The 19733-nt window shown below is 40.9% G+C and overlaps 1 protein-coding gene across 1 annotated transcript; it reads right to left on the bottom strand.

Annotated features, from left to right (window-relative positions):
• Window positions 1–18179: 18179 nt before the first annotated feature.
• On the bottom strand, window positions 18180–19330 carry LOC307025272 (uncharacterized protein). The gene is made up of 2 exons (XM_079659910.1): window positions 19053–19330; window positions 18180–18858 (listed from the first exon to the last, which is right to left on the bottom strand). Exon 2 carries the CDS (start codon window positions 18846–18848, stop codon window positions 18441–18443), a length of 408 nt encoding a protein of 135 aa, XP_079516036.1. The 5' UTR covers window positions 18849–18858; window positions 19053–19330; the 3' UTR covers window positions 18180–18440.
• Between the last annotated feature and the right edge of the window lie 403 nt (window positions 19331–19733).

Below are 19733 nucleotides of genomic sequence, written 5' to 3'. Positions count from 1 at the left end.
GGCACAAAAACCTATAAAACACACTACAAGAAAACCCCTTTTTTCATGCAGATGAACCACAATCCATAATGGGCAACTTTGATGGCGGTGGGGGCCACATAATTGATGTACTGGCCACCAGGGGGCCGCAGATTCACTTGGAACACACAAAAATTCCATGTGTTGTATGTAATTATTAACAAATATACTAAGTCTGACATCTTCATTGACATTTTACAATCAAAGGGAACATCCTCTAATAAGCTCACTAAACAAATATCAGTTCACAGAAATGTTATTTCATCTTTACAAGTGGCATGTTTGTATTGAACAGGTTATTAAACAGTGGAATAAAACTATTTTAAACTATTGGAAAGCACGGAAAATGTGTGTGTATTGAGATTAACCATTAAGATGACGTACACAGGAAGTCATGAACACTAACCCAGATATTAGTCTAACTTGAACCTAAAACACTTGTAGCCTGTCTCTGCATTCCCCTTACTCCACAATAAGGGGAATGTCAACACAGACACCTGTCAGCCTGCAGTCTGTCCCTCAGCACCACTCCCCCTCTCTCCCGCTGAAATGATGAATGAAAAGCGTAGTAATCATAGATAACACGGCAGGGTCCGTGACTGATTTCAAATAAACAAAGTCTTGGTTTTAAGAATATTAAACTTGTTTCGCCAAATTCAGATGATAAAAACAACTTTTAAACTTGTAACGGCATAATTACAAGAGGCAACTTAACGTCACAGCAGGCATAACAACAGCCGTGTTTCTTGTGAGGGTTTCCCCGGGAAACAAACACAATACACACAAATGCGTCACAGATGATTTCGCGGTATTTGAAATCATGTACGCAGCTCCCTGCGTAACTAGGAGTATAGTGGACGGTATCAGTACTACAAGTACAAGTTTTTTTTTTATTAATTACGTTGTTTATAAATTATTCTGAGGGCCACAAAAAGAGGAGGTGGGGGCCGCATGCGGCCCACGGGCCGCCATTTGCTCATCCCTGATCTGAGGTATAAACCATTATGGTGAAATCACAGAGATTGTAACTAAAGCGTGTTTACAACTGGTGTCACGGCCATACTTTCCAGAGATCACGGCATATTAAATCCCAAATAAATAACATCTTTAGTCATGGCACAGTCAGTAATTATCTTCTGAGCTGGTGTAACCTGCCTAAAAGTGCTGCTTTTCCTTTGATACCACTCTGCCCTTGTGGATTAGCCTTGTTTGCCTCCATATACTTTGAGGTTGTATGATTTACCGTTATTCTCTGAACAGATTGGGTTTATCATTCAAAGTGCAGGAGGTGGCTCTGGCTCTCCTGTGTGTGACCAAAAGATTTCCATGACCAGAGCACCTGCAGCACTGTTGTAAAAGTGGTTGGATTAGGAGGATTAAATTATCAGTGGGTGTGATAGCAGCCGGCATCAATCAAGGCCAATCAGATCAACTACTCTCCAGCCTTTTAAAGGCAGGGCAGACCACCTTGCAGGGGTGGGCCGACAGCTTTGTAATGTAGAGGTGAGTCCGGCACAAAATCCCTTATGAGGGAGCCAGCTGCATAGAGGATATTAAAGGTACCCCATGGAGGTTTTGTGTCCACAAACAACGTTATGTTTACATCCTCCGATTCTAACCAAAACACATCCTTGAGGCTGGATTAGACTTTAAAATGTTTAGCTTTTCCTTCTAAAACACTTTCATGGCTGATTATTGGACACATTTACACACATGCCTCGGTTAGGGCATAGTAAGGTTCTTTTTGCCTTTCTGCCATCAACTGCCAATCAATGGAATATCGAGGAATCGTTGGCAGGACTATGGATCATATCGCGCTTGTGTAAAAGATAAATCAAATGGTCAAAGGTACCCTTTATCTAGGAATAATTGCATGATTCTGCAAATTTAACTTGTTTTTTTTGTTGCAAGAGAACATAAACATCTATTTTATTTTTACGTAAAATGGCAATACAATTTAAAAAAAAGGTTTTGGAACTGTCCCTATGTTTACTCTTTCACCACCTAAAGCTTTAGCTAATAAGAGAAGCAGGATGCCGGCCTTTGGGATTAAAGTGGGTCTGAATAGAGCAGGGCTGAGGCATATTTTAAATTCCAATGCAGATTGTATTTAATGTTTTTCATTGAAACTCCTTTGTTGTATAATCACATATGTTGGCACAAGTGATGCAATAGTAAGTCACAAAAGCAGAACACATATTTGGCTTCCAGGTAAATTACCCATTTTGCTGGCAAAAAGTCACTGCACCTGACGTTTGCTATCCTAAAGGTTGGCTAGGGGATTACAAATGGGACAAAGCAAGCCATGTTCTGTTATTTGATGATACACAATTATATAGCTAATAATTCCATTGTTACAAGCATCTCGATATATCTGCACCTTCATGTGCGTGTCTCTGTATTTGGCTGCATAAGAAAATGTAATCCTGTGTAAATTGAGCATAGGTGAACCTCTTTTTCGCTGATAGGAGAGGTTGCATCTGGCAGTGTGGGGGGGGTCAAATCCCACATGACTTGAGCATGATTACACAGCCTTCTGGTACAAAAAAACCCCACCTGTTTACAGGGGCTTATGCCCTCATAAAATGTAAGGTCAGTAATCTCAATTTGTTGGGCCTCAACCATTCAATTACATTGCATCCCTTTAGGAAAAAAGAGGCCCAAAACCCCTCATTCGACTTGCAAAAAATGTCAAAACATAAACGGTTTCAGGAGAACCCTAACCCTGCAGAATAATTAGTGTTCAACAAGAATAACACAGTATTTTAATACTAGGATGTACTGGATCAAACACATCATGATCATGTTCCTATCCATGTGATGGTGACAATCTACCTTTACCGCGTCTGTTCACATTGATATTCCGTCCACGAGTCAACCTTGCCTCCCGAAGTTGACATTACACTAAAGAGAGTTACCAGTAACTAATGAGGGACTCAGACAGCGTCTCACCATAGATTAGAGCCAAGGATAACTAGAAAGGACACATGGTGATGACATCAAACAGCTTCCTCCTGTCCCTCTGGCTCCTTGTCCCCAGTAGTCTATCACCCTTGAACACACACACAGATTTGGACATTGGTGAAGCACTCACACACACACACACACACACACACACACACACACACACACACACACACACACACACACACACACACACACACACACACACACACACACACACACACACACACACACACACACACACACACACACACACACACACACACACACACACACACACACACACACACACACACACACACACACACACACACACACACACACACACACACACACACACACACACACACGCATGCACACACACATACACACACACACGCACGCACGCACACACATACATGCAAGAAGTAGCTTTTACTGATACAGCTTTTGCACCACATACTGTGCTGTAGCCTACATGGGCTAACATGTTATACAACTTGAATGTAGCTCCCAGCAACTTTACATGAAGGTCTATCACTTTCATCCACATACATGCTGAATGTCTCTGAATGTCTCTGAATCTCGTGTAACGTCTGATCGGATCTACTTTATGATACCAATTCATATGAAGTTTAATAAAAGGGTATGTCAAGATGTAAACATTTGACACTGATCCCTGTGTGTGCACTCTCAAAAGTATAACCTAATGACTATTATGGATCAGAAATTTGATCCATATTACAGTTTTTCTCAATCGCTAAACCCACTATTTAGAATCAAAATTCCTTTCATCAAACCAACAGCACAGCCATCGAAACAGAAAACCATTTCTCTACAACAGTATACCATTTCTCATTGATATCACACAAAATGCAGATGCTAAGCAGTGTTTTGCAAAACAGATCACACAATTCTCTAACTGAAGTTACAATTCTCTACACAAAGATCAAAAATCTGTTGTGTAACTCATGTCTACAAAACAACAAATAATCTTCTCACAGTGGATAACACTTCCTCATAAACTTAGACCATAGCTACACTAATTGACACTTGATGTGCAAAATATTAACACTTGTTATCAGTCAATCACCCCATTGAAAAAGGTAACTCCATGGAATGTACTGTATACCTTACAGTAATGATGTTACATTGAAAACATTTACATGATAGAATTTGCATGACTGTACTTAAAATATTTTTTTAAATGGTGCCGGTAAAGCTATAATAGTGTTGATATGACTTGCATAGGTCTTTGAGATGTTCATATGGGGAGGATTAGCTATAGCTGATACAACATTTTTACAGTCAGTAATTGTGGTCTTTTCCTTTTTGCACATTGAGAAATGTTTTTTTTTGTATTGGGGTGAATTGAGTACTTCACTTCCATGTAAATGAATTGCTCACAGCTGACATCAATGAATTTCCTATAGTAATTGTAATTAGTGAGAATCCTATAAAAGACCTCCCTCACTTCAGTAAGATGTTTGTGTAAACAAAATGGCTGATCGAGTAGGTAGAGGAGCTCTGAGAGGAAGAAGGAACCCTGTTGTTCAGCGAGGAAGAGGGAGGGCTGATGTTCAGAGAGGAAGAGGGAGAGCTGATGTTCAGAGAGGAAGAGGGAACCCTGATGTTCAGAGAGGAAGAGGGAACCCTGATGTTCAGAGAGGAAGAGGGAACCCTGATGTTCAGAGAGGAAGAGGGAGAGCTGATGTTCAGAGAGGAAGAGGGAACCCTCATGTTCAGAGAGGAAGAGGGAGGGCTGTACGTATGCGTGGTGGAAGAGTTGAAAGGGGACCAATGCGAACAGTAGTTTCGGACAACACCCGTGCAACTATTGTGGACCACGTCATAAACCATGGCATGTCCCTCAGTGAGGCTGGCCAAAGGGTTCAGCCCAATATACCGAGATCAACAGTGGCATCCATTACAGTTTTTCTCAATCGCTAAACCCACTATTTAGAATCAAAATTCCTTTCATCAAACCAACAGCACAGCCATCGAAACAGAAAACCATTTCTCTACAACAGTATACCATTTCTCATTGATATCACACAAAATGCAGATGCTAAGCAGTGTTTTGCAAAACAGATCACACAATTCTCTAACTGAAGTTACAATTCTCTACACAAAGATCAAAAATCTGTTGTGTAACTCATGTCTACAAAACAACAAATAATCTTCTCACAGTGGATAACACTTCCTCATAAACTTAGACCATAGCTACACTAATTGACACTTGATGTGCAAAATATTAACACTTGTTATCAGTCAATCACCCCATTGAAAAAGGTAACTCCATGGAATGTACTGTATACCTTACAGTAATGATGTTACATTGAAAACATTTACAAGATAGAATTTGCATGACTGTACTTAAAATATTTTTTTAAATGGTGCCGGTAAAGCTATAATAGTGTTGATATGACTTGCATAGGTCTTTGAGATGTTCATATGGGGAGGATTAGCTATAGCTGATACAACATTTTTACAGTCAGTAATTGTGGTCTTTTCCTTTTTGCACATTGAGAAATGTTTTTTTTTGTATTGGGGTGAATTGAGTACTTCACTTCCATGTAAATGAATTGCTCACAGCTGACATCAATGAATTTCCTATAGTAATTGTAATTAGTGAGAATCCTATAAAAGACCTCCCTCACTTCAGTAAGATGTTTGTGTAAACAAAATGGCTGATCGAGTAGGTAGAGGAGCTCTGAGAGGAAGAAGGAACCCTGTTGTTCAGCGAGGAAGAGGGAGGGCTGATGTTCAGAGAGGAAGAGGGAGAGCTGATGTTCAGAGAGGAAGAGGGAGAGCTGATGTTCAGAGAGGAAGAGGGAACCCTCATGTTCAGAGAGGAAGAGGGAGGGCTGTACGTATGCGTGGTGGAAGAGTTGAAAGGGGACCAATGCGAACAGTAGTTTCGGACAACACCCGTGCAACTATTGTGGACCACGTCATAAACCATGGCATGTCCCTCAGTGAGGCTGGCCAAAGGGTTCAGCCCAATATACCGAGATCAACAGTGGCATCCATTATTAGGATCTTCAGGCACGAAAATAGGTAAGCTACTGTAACCCTTTTTTACAGCACTTCATGCATTTCTATTTTGATGTAGGTTTCGATCACTGTTTTTATATTACAGTACATAACATTCTCAAATATTTATTGATAGAACTGAAAGAGCACCCCGCTCTGGTGGCAGACGAAAGGCCTTTACTCCAGAACAAGAGTCTGCCATTGTTGATATGGTTGTGGCCAACAATGAAATCCGCTTAAGGGAGATTCAGGCCAGAATAATTGCAGACCAGGATGTCTTCAGTAACATTCAGTCTATAAGTGTTGCAACCATTGACCGGGTGTTAAAGAGGCAACACCTCAGAATGAAACAGATCTATAAGGTTCCTTTTGAACGCAACTCTGACCGTGTGAAGGAGTTAAGGCACCGGTATGTACAGGTAAGGACCTCAATCACACTGATGGCTTGCCTATATTTTTAGTATGTCTGACTGCTTACAGTAATGTAAAACGGTCCTCTGTTTGTTTCATTTTCTTTTGCGAATGATGGAGTTGGAAGGCAATGCATTACCACATGTTTTTGTATATGTGGATGAAGCAGGCTTCAACCTCTCCAAAGTGAGGAGACGTGGGAGGAACCTTATTGGGCAAAGAGCGACAGTCTTTGTTCCAGGCCAAAGGGGAGGAAACATAACATTGTGTGCGGCTATCTCGACACAAGGCGTCCTTGCTCACATCCCTTTAATGGGAGCATATAACACGCAACGTGTCCTTGCCTTCCTGGATGTCCTGTATGACGGACTTGTGCCACCAGAAGAGAGGGATCAAGTGAGGTCGGTTCACGTGGTCATATGGGACAATGTGGCATTCCACCACTCTCGTGACGTGAGGGCATGGTTTGAGGCTCATCCACACATGGCCATGGAGTTCCTCCCTCCATACTCCCCATTTCTAAACCCCATTGAGGAGTTCTTCTCTGCCTGGAGATGGAAGGTTTATGACCATCATCCTCATGACAGAATGCCCCTTTTGGACGCAATGAATGCTGGCTGTCGGGACATCTCTGCGGAATCCTGTCAAGGGTGGTGTCGACACGCAAGGAGATATTTCCCACGCTGCCTTGCAAGGGAAGACATACGCTGTGACGTAGATGAGGCTATGTGGCCAGACAGACGCCAAAGAGCAGATCAGTAAAGTTATATAGATCTCATTCTCTGCTTTACTGCTGATTTACATCATTTACCCATGTTATTTTTTTCCAGTGTATTGCTATTCGTCTTTTGTTTCTGTTACGGTGCTCTTCTGAAAATGAGACAATAAAAACAATGGCATAGTTACAGTAAGACTCTGTTTTTCCTATATGTAAGTTTGTTTCTCCCAACTTGTCAGTTTTCCGTTCAGTTTCCAATATCGATAGCTTGAGGTTTGTGTATTGATGATTGTAGTCAGTATTTAGTGTGCCACTTAGTAATGACTGTTCAAATAGTCTTCTCATGAGCTGACAAATGTTTGTTTTTGGAGAAGGTATCTGGTTTTGGAAGGGGTATTTTTAGTTTTGAGTGCCTTAGAGCACTTTGCAAGAAATGTATATTGTTATGGTAGAATGGGTTATTATGGTGACCGGAGTTTCAGTTATGAAAACACATTTGTCTCATTAGAGGACAATTTGTTCTGTTTCGATCGACTTATTCTTTTTTGTGACCAGTATTTTCAGTTTTGGTCATGTAAGTGCATTTTGCAAAAGATATTCAGAGTTATGGCAAGTGTGTTTCTGTTTAGATGGCTATGCTCTTGTTTTGAAGAAATGAATTTAGATTCTAAAAAGTGGGTTTAGCGATTGAGAAAAACTGTATTAGGATCTTCAGGCACGAAAATAGGTAAGCTACTGTAACCCTTTTTTACAGCACTTCATGCATTTCTATTTTGATGTAGGTTTCGATCACTGTTTTTATATTACAGTACATAACATTCTCAAATATTTATTGATAGAACTGAAAGAGCACCCCGCTCTGGTGGCAGACGAAAGGCCTTTACTCCAGAACAAGAGTCTGCCATTGTTGATATGGTTGTGGCCAACAATGAAATCCGCTTAAGGGAGATTCAGGCCAGAATAATTGCAGACCAGGATGTCTTCAGTAACATTCAGTCTATAAGTGTTGCAACCATTGACCGGGTGTTAAAGAGGCAACACCTCAGAATGAAACAGATCTATAAGGTTCCTTTTGAACGCAACTCTGACCGTGTGAAGGAGTTAAGGCACCGGTATGTACAGGTAAGGACCTCAATCACACTGATGGCTTGCCTATATTTTTAGTATGTCTGACTGCTTACAGTAATGTAAAACGGTCCTCTGTTTGTTTCATTTTCTTTAGCGAATGATGGAGCTGGAAGGCAATGCATTACCACATGTTTTTGTATATGTGGATGAAGCAGGCTTCAACCTCTCCAAAGTGAGGAGACGTGGGAGGAACCTTATTGGGCAAAGAGCGACAGTCTTTGTTCCAGGCCAAAGGGGAGGAAACATAACATTGTGTGCGGCTATCTCGACACAAGGCGTCCTTGCTCACATCCCTTTAATGGGAGCATATAACACGCAACGTGTCCTTGCCTTCCTGGATGTCCTGTATGACGGACTTGTGCCACCAGAAGAGAGGGATCAAGTGAGGTCGGTTCACGTGGTCATATGGGACAATGTGGCATTCCACCACTCTCGTGACGTGAGGGCATGGTTTGAAGCTCATCCACACATGGCCATGGAGTTCCTCCCTCCATACTCCCCATTTCTAAACCCCATTGAGGAGTTCTTCTCTGCCTGGAGATGGAAGGTTTATGACCATCATCCTCATGACAGAATGCCCCTTTTGGACGCAATGAATGCTGGCTGTCGGGACATCTCTGCGGAATCCTGTCAAGGGTGGTGTCGACACGCAAGGAGATATTTCCCACGCTGCCTTGCAAGGGAAGACATACGCTGTGACGTAGATGAGGCTATGTGGCCAGACAGACGCCAAAGAGCAGATCAGTAAAGTTATATAGATCTCATTCTCTGCTTTACTGCTGATTTACATCATTTACCCATGTTATTTTTTTCCAGTGTATTGCTATTCGTCTTTTGTTTCTGTTACGGTGCTCTTCTGAAAATGAGACAATAAAAACAATGGCATAGTTACAGTAAGACTCTGTTTTTCCTATATGTAAGTTTGTTTCTCCCAACTTGTCAGTTTTCCGTTCAGTTTCCAATATCGATAGCTTGAGGTTTGTGTATTGATGATTGTAGTCAGTATTTAGTGTGCCACTTAGTAATGACTGTTCAAATAGTCTTCTCATGAGCTGACAAATGTTTGTTTTTGGAGAAGGTATCTGGTTTTGGAAGGGGTATTTTTAGTTTTGAGTGCCTTAGAGCACTTTGCAAGAAATGTATATTGTTATGGTAGAATGGGTTATTATGGTGACCGGAGTTTCAGTTATGAAAACACATTTGTCTCATTAGAGGACAATTTGTTCTGTTTCGATCGACTTATTCTTTTTTGTGACCAGTATTTTCAGTTTTGGTCATGTAAGTGCATTTTGCAAAAGATATTCAGAGTTATGGCAAGTGTGTTTCTGTTTAGATGGCTATGCTCTTGTTTTGAAGAAATGAATTTAGATTCTAAAAAGTGGGTTTAGCGATTGAGAAAAACTGTAAGTGAGAAAAATCAGGATTTACGTTTTGGTAAAGATACAGAACATTGAGTTATTAGGATATCAGAAATTGGAAATTGTAGATGAATTTTGACGGCCAGCCAAGTGAAATGTTTTCACACTCTAAGATTATCTCAGTGCTTTCTGAATGTTCAGAGTTTAGCATGGTAATTAGACATCATTGTGAAATGTGCAGCATTATGACACAATTCACCCGTTGGAGTGTAAATGCTGGCGGGTGGTGACTTGGCATCCGAAACGACTGTGGGGTCGAGGCAATGTGGAATGACAGTTTTCTTTAGCAGAAGAAACATAATGATGGCTCTTATGATCTGATGACTGATTGGTTATTTGATGTGAAGTGGCAGCATGTCAAATAAGATGACAGCGTGTGAAGCCGTATCTTTGAGTTAACATTCCAAGTGGAAGTGGTACTGTTTGTAGATATCTCAATAATTGTTCAATGTTATTTGTATTACTTAAGCCCTTGATCTTTTTTTTTTTTTTTTTTAAATGATTAATGTCTTCTGCCCCCTATGATGTTGGGTTGGACATTGATTTGAAATATTGTATTAATGTCTTAGTTAAACATCTGCAGTTTAAAGACATATTTTTACAATTTCAAAGCATGCATTCGTAGAGCATTTTATACTCTGGTAGAGAATTAAATATAAACAAATTCATGATGTAATAAAGCAAACGTGAAATCTTCCCACATTCTGCAAAAACCCTCAAATAGGTCACTCAAAAGTTTTTTACGCTAACTTCCTGCTCTGGCATGAAATGTAAATGTCAGAGTCCCCAATGTGGACTTCGGCATGTGTCATAAGGATACTGAACTGGGTCAGCAGTATGAATTTGCATATCAAAGTTATTGGAAGAATATTGATATTGGCCTCCTGGTGTGAGAGGATTTACTTTGGATTTATTGTGTTGTCACATTTACAATAGACGACTATCGTGACTCCTAGCTTGTACTCTTCAATGTTGAACTTGTTCCGACAATTCTCAAGATAAATTATATAATTTCTCATATGCTGCCCTACTCTACCTTTTATAGTGTTTTACCCATGGTTTTACCGCTTGTACTTTTGGCACTGCTGAAAAAGACAGAGATCTCCTTGCACCTTTAAATTAAATTAACACATTTGACATAGTGTGTTCTCTGCAGCTATATTACATGGTTGTCGAAAGTGTAAATCCTTCAGCTGCTCAAGATAGTGTTTTATATACACACATAATAAAAGCAACTAAAAGCAGTGCTTTCTCCACATTGCATGATTTCCAATAAAAGCTGAAACTGAACACAGTCTAGCCAACCAAATCAGCCCCTTTTCCACAGAAAATACACACCGCCGTACACACACACACACACACACACACACACACACACACACACACAAACACTGATCAAGCTGTCAACTTCTTAGATCTATGGGCTGTCCCTGCATAACCTCCTGTAGCGTTAAAGAGCAGAGATAACGATGTTTTCACAACATAAAGCCACTGGTGTAACGGCACTGTTCTCCTGGGGGCTTATATCATTTATCTCAGTGACTTAAAGAAAAGCCTTCAGTGCTCCAGAAAGAATGTTTGAGACTAGGAAAATGTGCCGATGAAAAAACAAAAAAAAAATTGAAATAGAAGAGATTCACTAAGTAAGGAGTTTTGATATCTTCATCACCAAAGAGAAAACGGATTTAGGAGAGGAAAGAAAGAAAGGAAAACTTTCAAAGTGAGGCAACCAAAGGTCCTTTGGAGGGCAACAAAGGCGCAGTAAGTTAAAAAAGAGCCAGAGGGACAGTAGGTGATGGCACAAAAAGAGAGCGAGCCACCCTTAGGTGCGGAAGTGCTGACTCAGGGAGAGGAAGGTGTAGACAGAAACACAGCGAGACAGAAACATGTGGATGCAGGGAGACAAGGGAGCAAGAAAGACAAGAGAGACAGATGCTGCAAGACAGCAAAATCCCTTGTGGAGTCAGCGTGTCAACAGTGTTGTAATTGTCATCTCATGGTGGACAGTCCGGGTGGGATTATGATGACGGGGGAGGAAGAGAAGGGAGAAGGAAAGTGGCAGAGATAAGACGGTGAAAGACAGAGGAAGGACATGGGGAGTGGCATGTCTCACTGGATTAGAATCTGTCTGGGTTGTGAAAAAACAAGGTTATCACTGCACTAAGGAGTTCACTTGCACAAACACACATACTTTGATCTCCTAGACACATTCAAATGAAAGTAGCTGACTGAGCAGTGCACAGAAAGCGTCTTCATTGCAGTCTGTGTTTACAAATGACTTTTTGATTACAAGATATTTTACTTAAATGTAACTTCTTTGATCATGTTGAATTTCCTAACAGATGCCAAAACACCTTTAACCAACTGATCCCCTTAAGGGTTAGGGTTAATCAGATTGTCCTTTTAACAGCTGTTTCTTTCGATTTTAGTGTTAAAAATGCATACGTTTTTTGGCTGAAGCAGATGAAATCCAAGACAAAACTATATATTGCCTCTTCAGGCATTGCGTCAGAAAATGTTATAACAGTGTCGCCATATTAAAACTGCTGTCCATTATGATGTCAGTCCAATTCACTCGGCTGATATGAGAAAGCAAATCACTTAATAGATGTTAAAATACCCTTTTTGCCAAGAACAATGTCTGAGAATATTGAACATGTTACATTTTGTTACAAAGGTCAAAATAAGAGAGAGCTTTGAAAATGTTCCACCTAAAAATGTTCCATAAGGATATGATCAGACAAACACATTTGTGTAATACGTTGAGCGTTGGTCATCAGATCAAGGGGCGTTGGTGAACTCCAGTTCGAAACCCGCCTCGGCCGCCACTGCGACAGGCCGTTGTGTCCTTGGGCAAGACACTTTACCCGCATTTGCTCCAGTGGGTAATGTCCACAGTAATGACTCTTACATGTCTAATATGTGTAATGTGTATTTGTAAAGCGCTTTGAGCACCTGTAAAAGCCCTCGAATAAAAAATGTAATGCATTATTATTATTATTTATTATTATTAATACACTAAATATGCTACATGAGGATAGCATTAGAAATGAATGGTTCGTGTAAGATGGCATACTATATAAATATATAGTAGGCCTATATAGGGTTTGATTTTGCAGAGCTTATGTATACTGTAAACTGCCCTTTAAGATGTAAACTCTCAAAGAGGAGGGCTTTCTATAAAGGTAAAAAATCTGTGTGTTTTAAAAAAATGTAAAGTGTATTCAGTAAACATTAGTGATGTTATGTTCGGTCCGATTCTTTTGAACGGCTCTTTGGTACGAACGAAGGGAACCGAGTCGTACTTGGTGAGAGCCGCTCTTCAGTGGTACGTAGACGACGTGTTTTTCGGGTGAACAAATTAGCCAAACGCGAAAACGCAGCAGCATTTGGATGCACTTCAACAAAAACATAGGCAATGATAAAGCGGAGTGCAACAAAAGCCAAAATATCATTTAAAGCAGGGTCAACAAATAATCTCCACCGCCAATTACAAAAAGGGGCTCTTTTGAACGGCTCCCTTCAAAGAGCCGTAATTCCCATCACTAGTAAACAACCAAGCAAGAATCAAGTCTCTGTGGGTTCAACACCTCAACATTGATTCAAAATTGATTCAACATTTCGTACATTAACCTAGACCTTCAGTGCACTCACTCAGTTTATAGGTAGTGGTGTAAACATGCACCAGACTTTAGCTATGGCCAAAGTAATGGTATATTTGATATTATCCATAGAAAAAGCTGGAAGTCCTTTTCACATCATTCACAGAAGGGCATTGTGGGGCTGTGCGGGAACAGGTGGGTGTATTAAGCAGGCGAACACCTCTTCAGGGGAAAATAAAGTTCTATCGGATTGAATATGTTGGCACACTGTGCCAAGACAAAGGGGTTGGAACAGATGGCGGGCTTGGTGGGAAGGGGTGGAGGCAATTCTTCCATTTTCATCCTGCAGACTGATGCATGCACTTCATTTTCACAGTTGACATTCAACCACTCCTCGCCAAGGGAGACAATGCAGAGAAGTTTCACCAGGATAAACTTTCCCTCACCCACATGGGGGATTTGAAAATATGTTTAATCACTGACTGTAAAAATGGACCCTGACTGTTTGTGATACCTCCATTTCCCTTGGTGGCAGCAGGAAGGATAATCTTCTTCTGCCCTTCTGTCAAAGGGATAATATCAACTTCTTCTAAGATTCTGCAATCAACTGCAGCACCCTCTGGTGTTTAAGTGTCAATTAGGGACATGTGAGCTTGCTGAATCAAGTTTGTTGAGTCATACACACCTGCAAAACATCTTGGTATGGGATTGAATTCTAGCCACATGTCATTGGTCCATCATCATGCATATGTTTGTCACTATGTTCCCAAAGATGAGGCTCTACATCGAAGAACCTTGAAGCAGTTACAAAATTATACTAAGGTACTCGTAAATGTGATGTGTCAATAAAAGAAAAACGTTTTGTTTCAAGTCTCAATAGTAGAGTGAGATTGGGCTCCGAAGCTAAAAGAAAGTGCTGCCATCCACAGATGGGTTGCTTCATGCATCAGTTGTTCATTTGAATAAAATGTAAAAGTGGATCAGCTACGGTAAATTGGCTTAGCAGTGACACAGAATCAAATGAGCCAATGTGCTTGAAATACAGAACCTATAGTTGCTGGCCTTGATTCACAACAGTGAGTCACATGAACCTCTGAATTGGTTAACTACTGTAACTCTAGGACAAAATAAGAGAATAGCATGTCCTCCAGAATTGAATTCTATAATTTATTATTGATAGCACAGTTGTAGGTCAAACATCAGCAACATTTAAGACATTAGTAACATATTCAAAATCAAACAAAAATAGGTAGATTATTTTCATTCTAGCTGCATTCTATGATTCATGGTATGCAATTTTCTGTTTGCTCACTGTGAGGTTGGGAGCTAGGGAGCCCCCTAGGGGACATGCAGAAGGAAAAAAACATTATTTTTAAAAAAAAAACGTTTTGCGAGATATCGCAAAACCCTGTTGCAGTTGGTAGAAGGTCCCTGAGCACTCCTCTCCCTCCTCAAGCTGCAGATTGTGACCAATTATTGATGTTTAGCTTGGATGATGGTGTGTATCGAACTGTTCTGATAAAAACGACTCTGTAGCTCGTTGTCTATCTTGCTATGATTGTAAAGTCATGTTGTTTGTATTTTTACAAAGTTATGTTCATGAGTTATTGATCCGCGAAATTCGAATCTGTAAATAACTCAGCTCAGAGGGACATGTATGTCCCCTCGCTCTGAGTGTTCTCTTGAGGTGTCTTCACTTATGTGAAACCCTTTATATGCCTATTGCCAAGCACTGATGTTATATCTTTATATTTAAGGCCAAGCTCAAAGTAAAATCGAGGAAGCGCTCCATTGTTGTGGTTTCTGTGTTGCCGTAGCAGCCGAACTGACCAGGAGATCTCGCAAAACTTTTTTTTTTTTTTTTTCAAATAATTTTTTTTTCTTCTCCATGTCCCCTAGGGGGCTCCGTAGGGAGCAGAAGATGAATGTTTCCAATGGCCACGTTATTTTTAAGTCTGTAAACAACTTGAAACAATTATGATCCTAAGACTTATTATGATGTATGACATTAAAACTCTAAATGTGTCTGAATGTTAACATTACATGTCATTTGTTAGACGCTTTTATCCAAAGCGACTTACATACATTCAGTACTGTGGACCATCCCCACAGGAGCAATTTGGGGTGAAGTGTCTTGAAGTCCATCACACTATCCACTGAGCCACAGCCTCCCTTTTGTCTGTTGATGTCCTAAATGAAACTATAGTTACTTAAAATATTAGCAAAGACCCAGTGAAGTGCATGTTTTTGCACCAAAATGAAATGGCAGTTTCATTCCTTACATATCATTGTGCCTGTTCATGGCTAAAATAATTTTTTATAATTCATAATTAATGAATTAATGAATTATTAATTTTGCCTTCTGAGCCTAACGGTAGTTGCAGACGATAGTGGCTGTGACGTCACAAGATGTACCCAGTTGCGATTGTAAACATGGCGGAGACTTTGGAAAGTGATACTAGTGTGAGAGAAATGATTGATTTGGACAGCTTTTCGGACAGGATAGATGAGGAAAGTGATCAATTTGGTGAACTTTGAGGGCAACATTAAGAGATTTATGGATACAGCTCTCAACACTCATATGAAACATATATTTCAATAATCAAAAAACATTGGAAGGATTTCTTAACCTATTTTATACAACTAATATTACATAGATGGAAATATTTGTTTACATAGATGACCAAACCCACTGAGATAACTTAGGCTACAGTTTACCTCCCTGAGCTGACGTTATCTCTCTCAGTCCCACAGGAGAGCACTCTCCCTCTCCTTATTGTTGAAACAGCTAATCTCCGTTAGCTCCGAGCTAGCACCAGATGCTAACGACAACCCTGTAACTCTCTCAGTCTCTCTTTCTCTCTCTCTCGAATCGACCAGTGGCCTTTATTTATCATGATCAATCAAAGAATCTACGAAACAATGACACCAGCCAGGCTCACCTTCATCTTTTGGGAACAGAAACATCGCCACTTCGGCAGACTTGACATTACTACAGCCAGCGGCAATGCATCGTTTCCCCTGTGTTTTTTATCCCTCTTTCTTCACTGTCGCCTCCAATGTCAGGTTTTCTCGATTGGCAATCACTTCCAGTCGACTTCGACACACTTTCCAGGAAAATACTAGCTCAAAAACGTTGAAAAATTCGACTTTGAAAAAGAGAAAAAATGAACGGTGGTGAATGTAAACAGTGCGGCGGCGTCCATCTCGTGACGTCACGCAGTAGATCGCAAGCCACGCCCACGAAGGCGAAGGTCGACTGCAGATTTCCCCGGCAAATTCAAAACTCGTCAAATTCGTTGCTATTCCAACATCTTTTGATATGGGTTCCAATGGACAATTTTGGTCATTACCATACGTATTAGCATAACAGATCATGCACAGGTGCACACTTCACAGGGTCTTTAAATCGGTCAACCTGTTAAGATTTCAGTTGATTTACCACATTCAATGATACATTACAAAGTCATCCTCTGCTTCTTCTCAACTAATTGTTTTGATCCTTCCATTATGTGCTCATCAGCGTACCTTCTTTTTCTTCCTTCCTGTTTTATCGCTTCATCCTTCTGGTCCTCCTAATCATCAGGTGAGGAATCATAGAGTAGGCTAAAGTGCCACTCCTTATATTACCCTCCATCTCTACACCCCTTCTTCTTCTTATTGCTCTGTTGAAGTGTTGTAACTTTTCTGGCCACTTTTCACAGCCAGTCTGCAGTTTATGGATGCTCAGATAAAATGCACCATCAACTTGAAGGGCTACTGTAAACTCCCCAACACTCCCCAACAAAAGCACAGCAGTAAATAGAAACCAAGTTATGACCGCCATAAAGAAAACCTTAATCATTGTCAAAGACCATGGCAAATCAGGTCATATCCTGGTTCGTTAACAGCAAACATTGTAAAAGACAAAACTATTATATCAGTTTTCATTACAGTTTTTATTAGATAGTGATAAATGAATTCAGCTTGGTATTGAAATTCCAGTCAAATAAATAAGTACAATTTATGATGGCACTAGCCACGGTTTTCAAGCCTTTAGCAACATTTTTAATAATCCAGGCAACTTATTCCCTGTTGCATCCTTATTAATAGTGGTTCTGAACTACTTGATATGTCCACCCTTTATTTTTCACTCCATATAAATTATCTTAATACTGTATGTTGACTGAAGAAGAGTTGGTGTTAAGACAAAGAGATCCCTGGCAAACATGGCTAAAATGTGCAACATTTAACATGCTTGAAGCATAAGCAAACTCTATCTGATTCTACCCTTTAAGACTCTCTTAAAGCCCCTTTCACACTGTCCCGAAATTGACACCAGGTGAACACACGATAAAGGAAATGTTCAAATTTGGCTCTGATCGTAACAACATCAGCAGTGTTGTTGAGCAGTGGCAACATCTTTGGCATGCCAAAAAATTGCAGAAGGACCTTGCGAAGGTTCATTTTCGTGTTGAATTTGTGTGTCCATTGTGCCCTTCTTAAGGCACTCGTGAGGGCATCTTGTCAAATCGTGTCATCTTCGTCTGATCATCGGTGCCATCGGGCTTGTGTTCTGTGAAACTGAAAAGGATATTACATTGTTTTTGTTAGTTTTGTTGCAATTGTATGTCTTAAATGTATTTTATGTTAACTTCCTGTTTCATTTAGATGCTTTTATTTTAAAGGCGAGTTTACGCTGTTGACAAGAAGTTGTTGTTGCTATGGAAACAACATGAGGGAGAACACTTAATATCTTCTACATATAAAGACGGAGAAAGTAAAGAACAAAGTCTGAAAATATCAGTGACAATTTGTATTATATACAATCTCAAGTTTCCAAAATGTAAAGTCCCATAGTACTTTAACATAGAAATCAAAATAACTTGTAAAGTAAGGATAAAGGACCAAAAAAAGGACAAAGTCTGAAAATGTCACTGACAATTTTTATTACATACAATCTCAAGTTTCTGTGTGATTTTTGTTATTGCCGTCGTGTGGCACTAAAGCTGAGAGATCGACGTCTTTGTTGATATTGAGGCTGTCCTGGGTCACATTTTGCTGGGACTGCTGAGCTGGAAGACGAGGCGGAGGAGGACCCTGGACTGGCTGCTGGGGTGTTAGCTGCCAAGGACCACTGATTTGCTGCTGAGGAGGCTGAGAAGGAAGTTTGAAGAATGCAGCCTGTCAAGAAGAAGGAACGTAGCCCTGAGTAGCAGTGCTGGCTGGCTGGAGGGTATGGTACTGCTGCTGTTGCTCCAAGTTGTGCTGCTGGTTCACCTGCTCTACGTAGCCACACTCCTGGGATCTCCACACTGATGTCGGGGGTGAGTTCCTATGCCACTGGCTGGGACCTGGCTGGAACTCTGCTGACGGTGAGGAGGCAGCTCTGTTGGCGGAGTAGTAGGTACTGCTGGGTAGGGCACTCTCCTGTTGATGTTGGCTGACTCTTGAGTAGGTGGCAGATGTGCAGACTGGGATCACAGCAACTGGCCTCTGCTGCTGCGGCTGCTGCGAATGGAATGCTGACGGGACATCTTCGAAGGGAATGGTCTGGTCACCAGCCGCTTCCCTCATCCTGAACTGTCTGGACATCTTCCGGTAACTGGAAAGACAAAAACAAACAGCATAGGATTAATACAAACTCAAATTTAGCATGCAATTAAATGTGTGACATCACACACATCACGTTACACGCTAACGCCCGTGCGCACGCGTTAGTTTTAAAGACCCCCATAGAGCTCAGTTTAACTTGAACCCTGCCCCCATCCATAACAAAAATAAGTTTGAAATATTTACCTTCATCATCCGAAGATTCAGGATGTCTGTTACGAGGAGGAGGGGGAGAAGGTGAATGCTGCCGAGACTCTTGGGACTGCTGAGGAGACCTGGAACCCCCTTGGGACCGCTCTGGAGTTTTAGTTGGACAAGGACTGACATATTTCTTGCATTTCCTCACCTTTCTCTCTCTGGTTGGAGACTCAGTGCTGTGTTCTTGGACCTCTAAATCCTCAGTTTCCTCTGGTTTCCTCTTCTGAGTGTATTTACCAGCCAGCTTGTTCCGTCTGCCTCTCCCTGCCTTGGGTGGCATGTTAAAGTAGAATTAAAGTAGAATTTACCGTGTGGTCTGCTCCCAATAATCTCCGATCAAGAATTTAATTTCCCACGCGGCCGAAGCTTTTATAACATCGGGAGGTCACATGACGCCTTCGTGTGTGGTTCGGGCGCCATCGTACTTGCTTCGGCTGTTGCTTGGCCGTTTACCAAGTTTGGGGCCATCTTCGTGCGAAATTCACAATTCCATATTTGTGTGTCCATCTGGTGTCAATTTTCGGGACAGTGTGACAGGAGTTGACGCACTAGGTGCATATGTTAAGGTACAGCGTGTCCTTTAGCTCATTGAAGAATCTGTCCTTCAAAAATTCCCTCTTTCAAACTTTGTGGATGGGCTGCTCAGCAGAATAGTCCAGAAAGAGATAT

This window comes from Notothenia rossii (assembly GCF_949606895.1).
Source record: "Notothenia rossii genome assembly, chromosome: 11".
Classification (NCBI taxonomy): domain Eukaryota; kingdom Metazoa; phylum Chordata; class Actinopteri; order Perciformes; family Nototheniidae; genus Notothenia; species Notothenia rossii.
The sequence above is the reverse complement of the archived record's forward strand: the minus strand, read 5'-3'. Positions and strand labels throughout refer to the sequence as shown.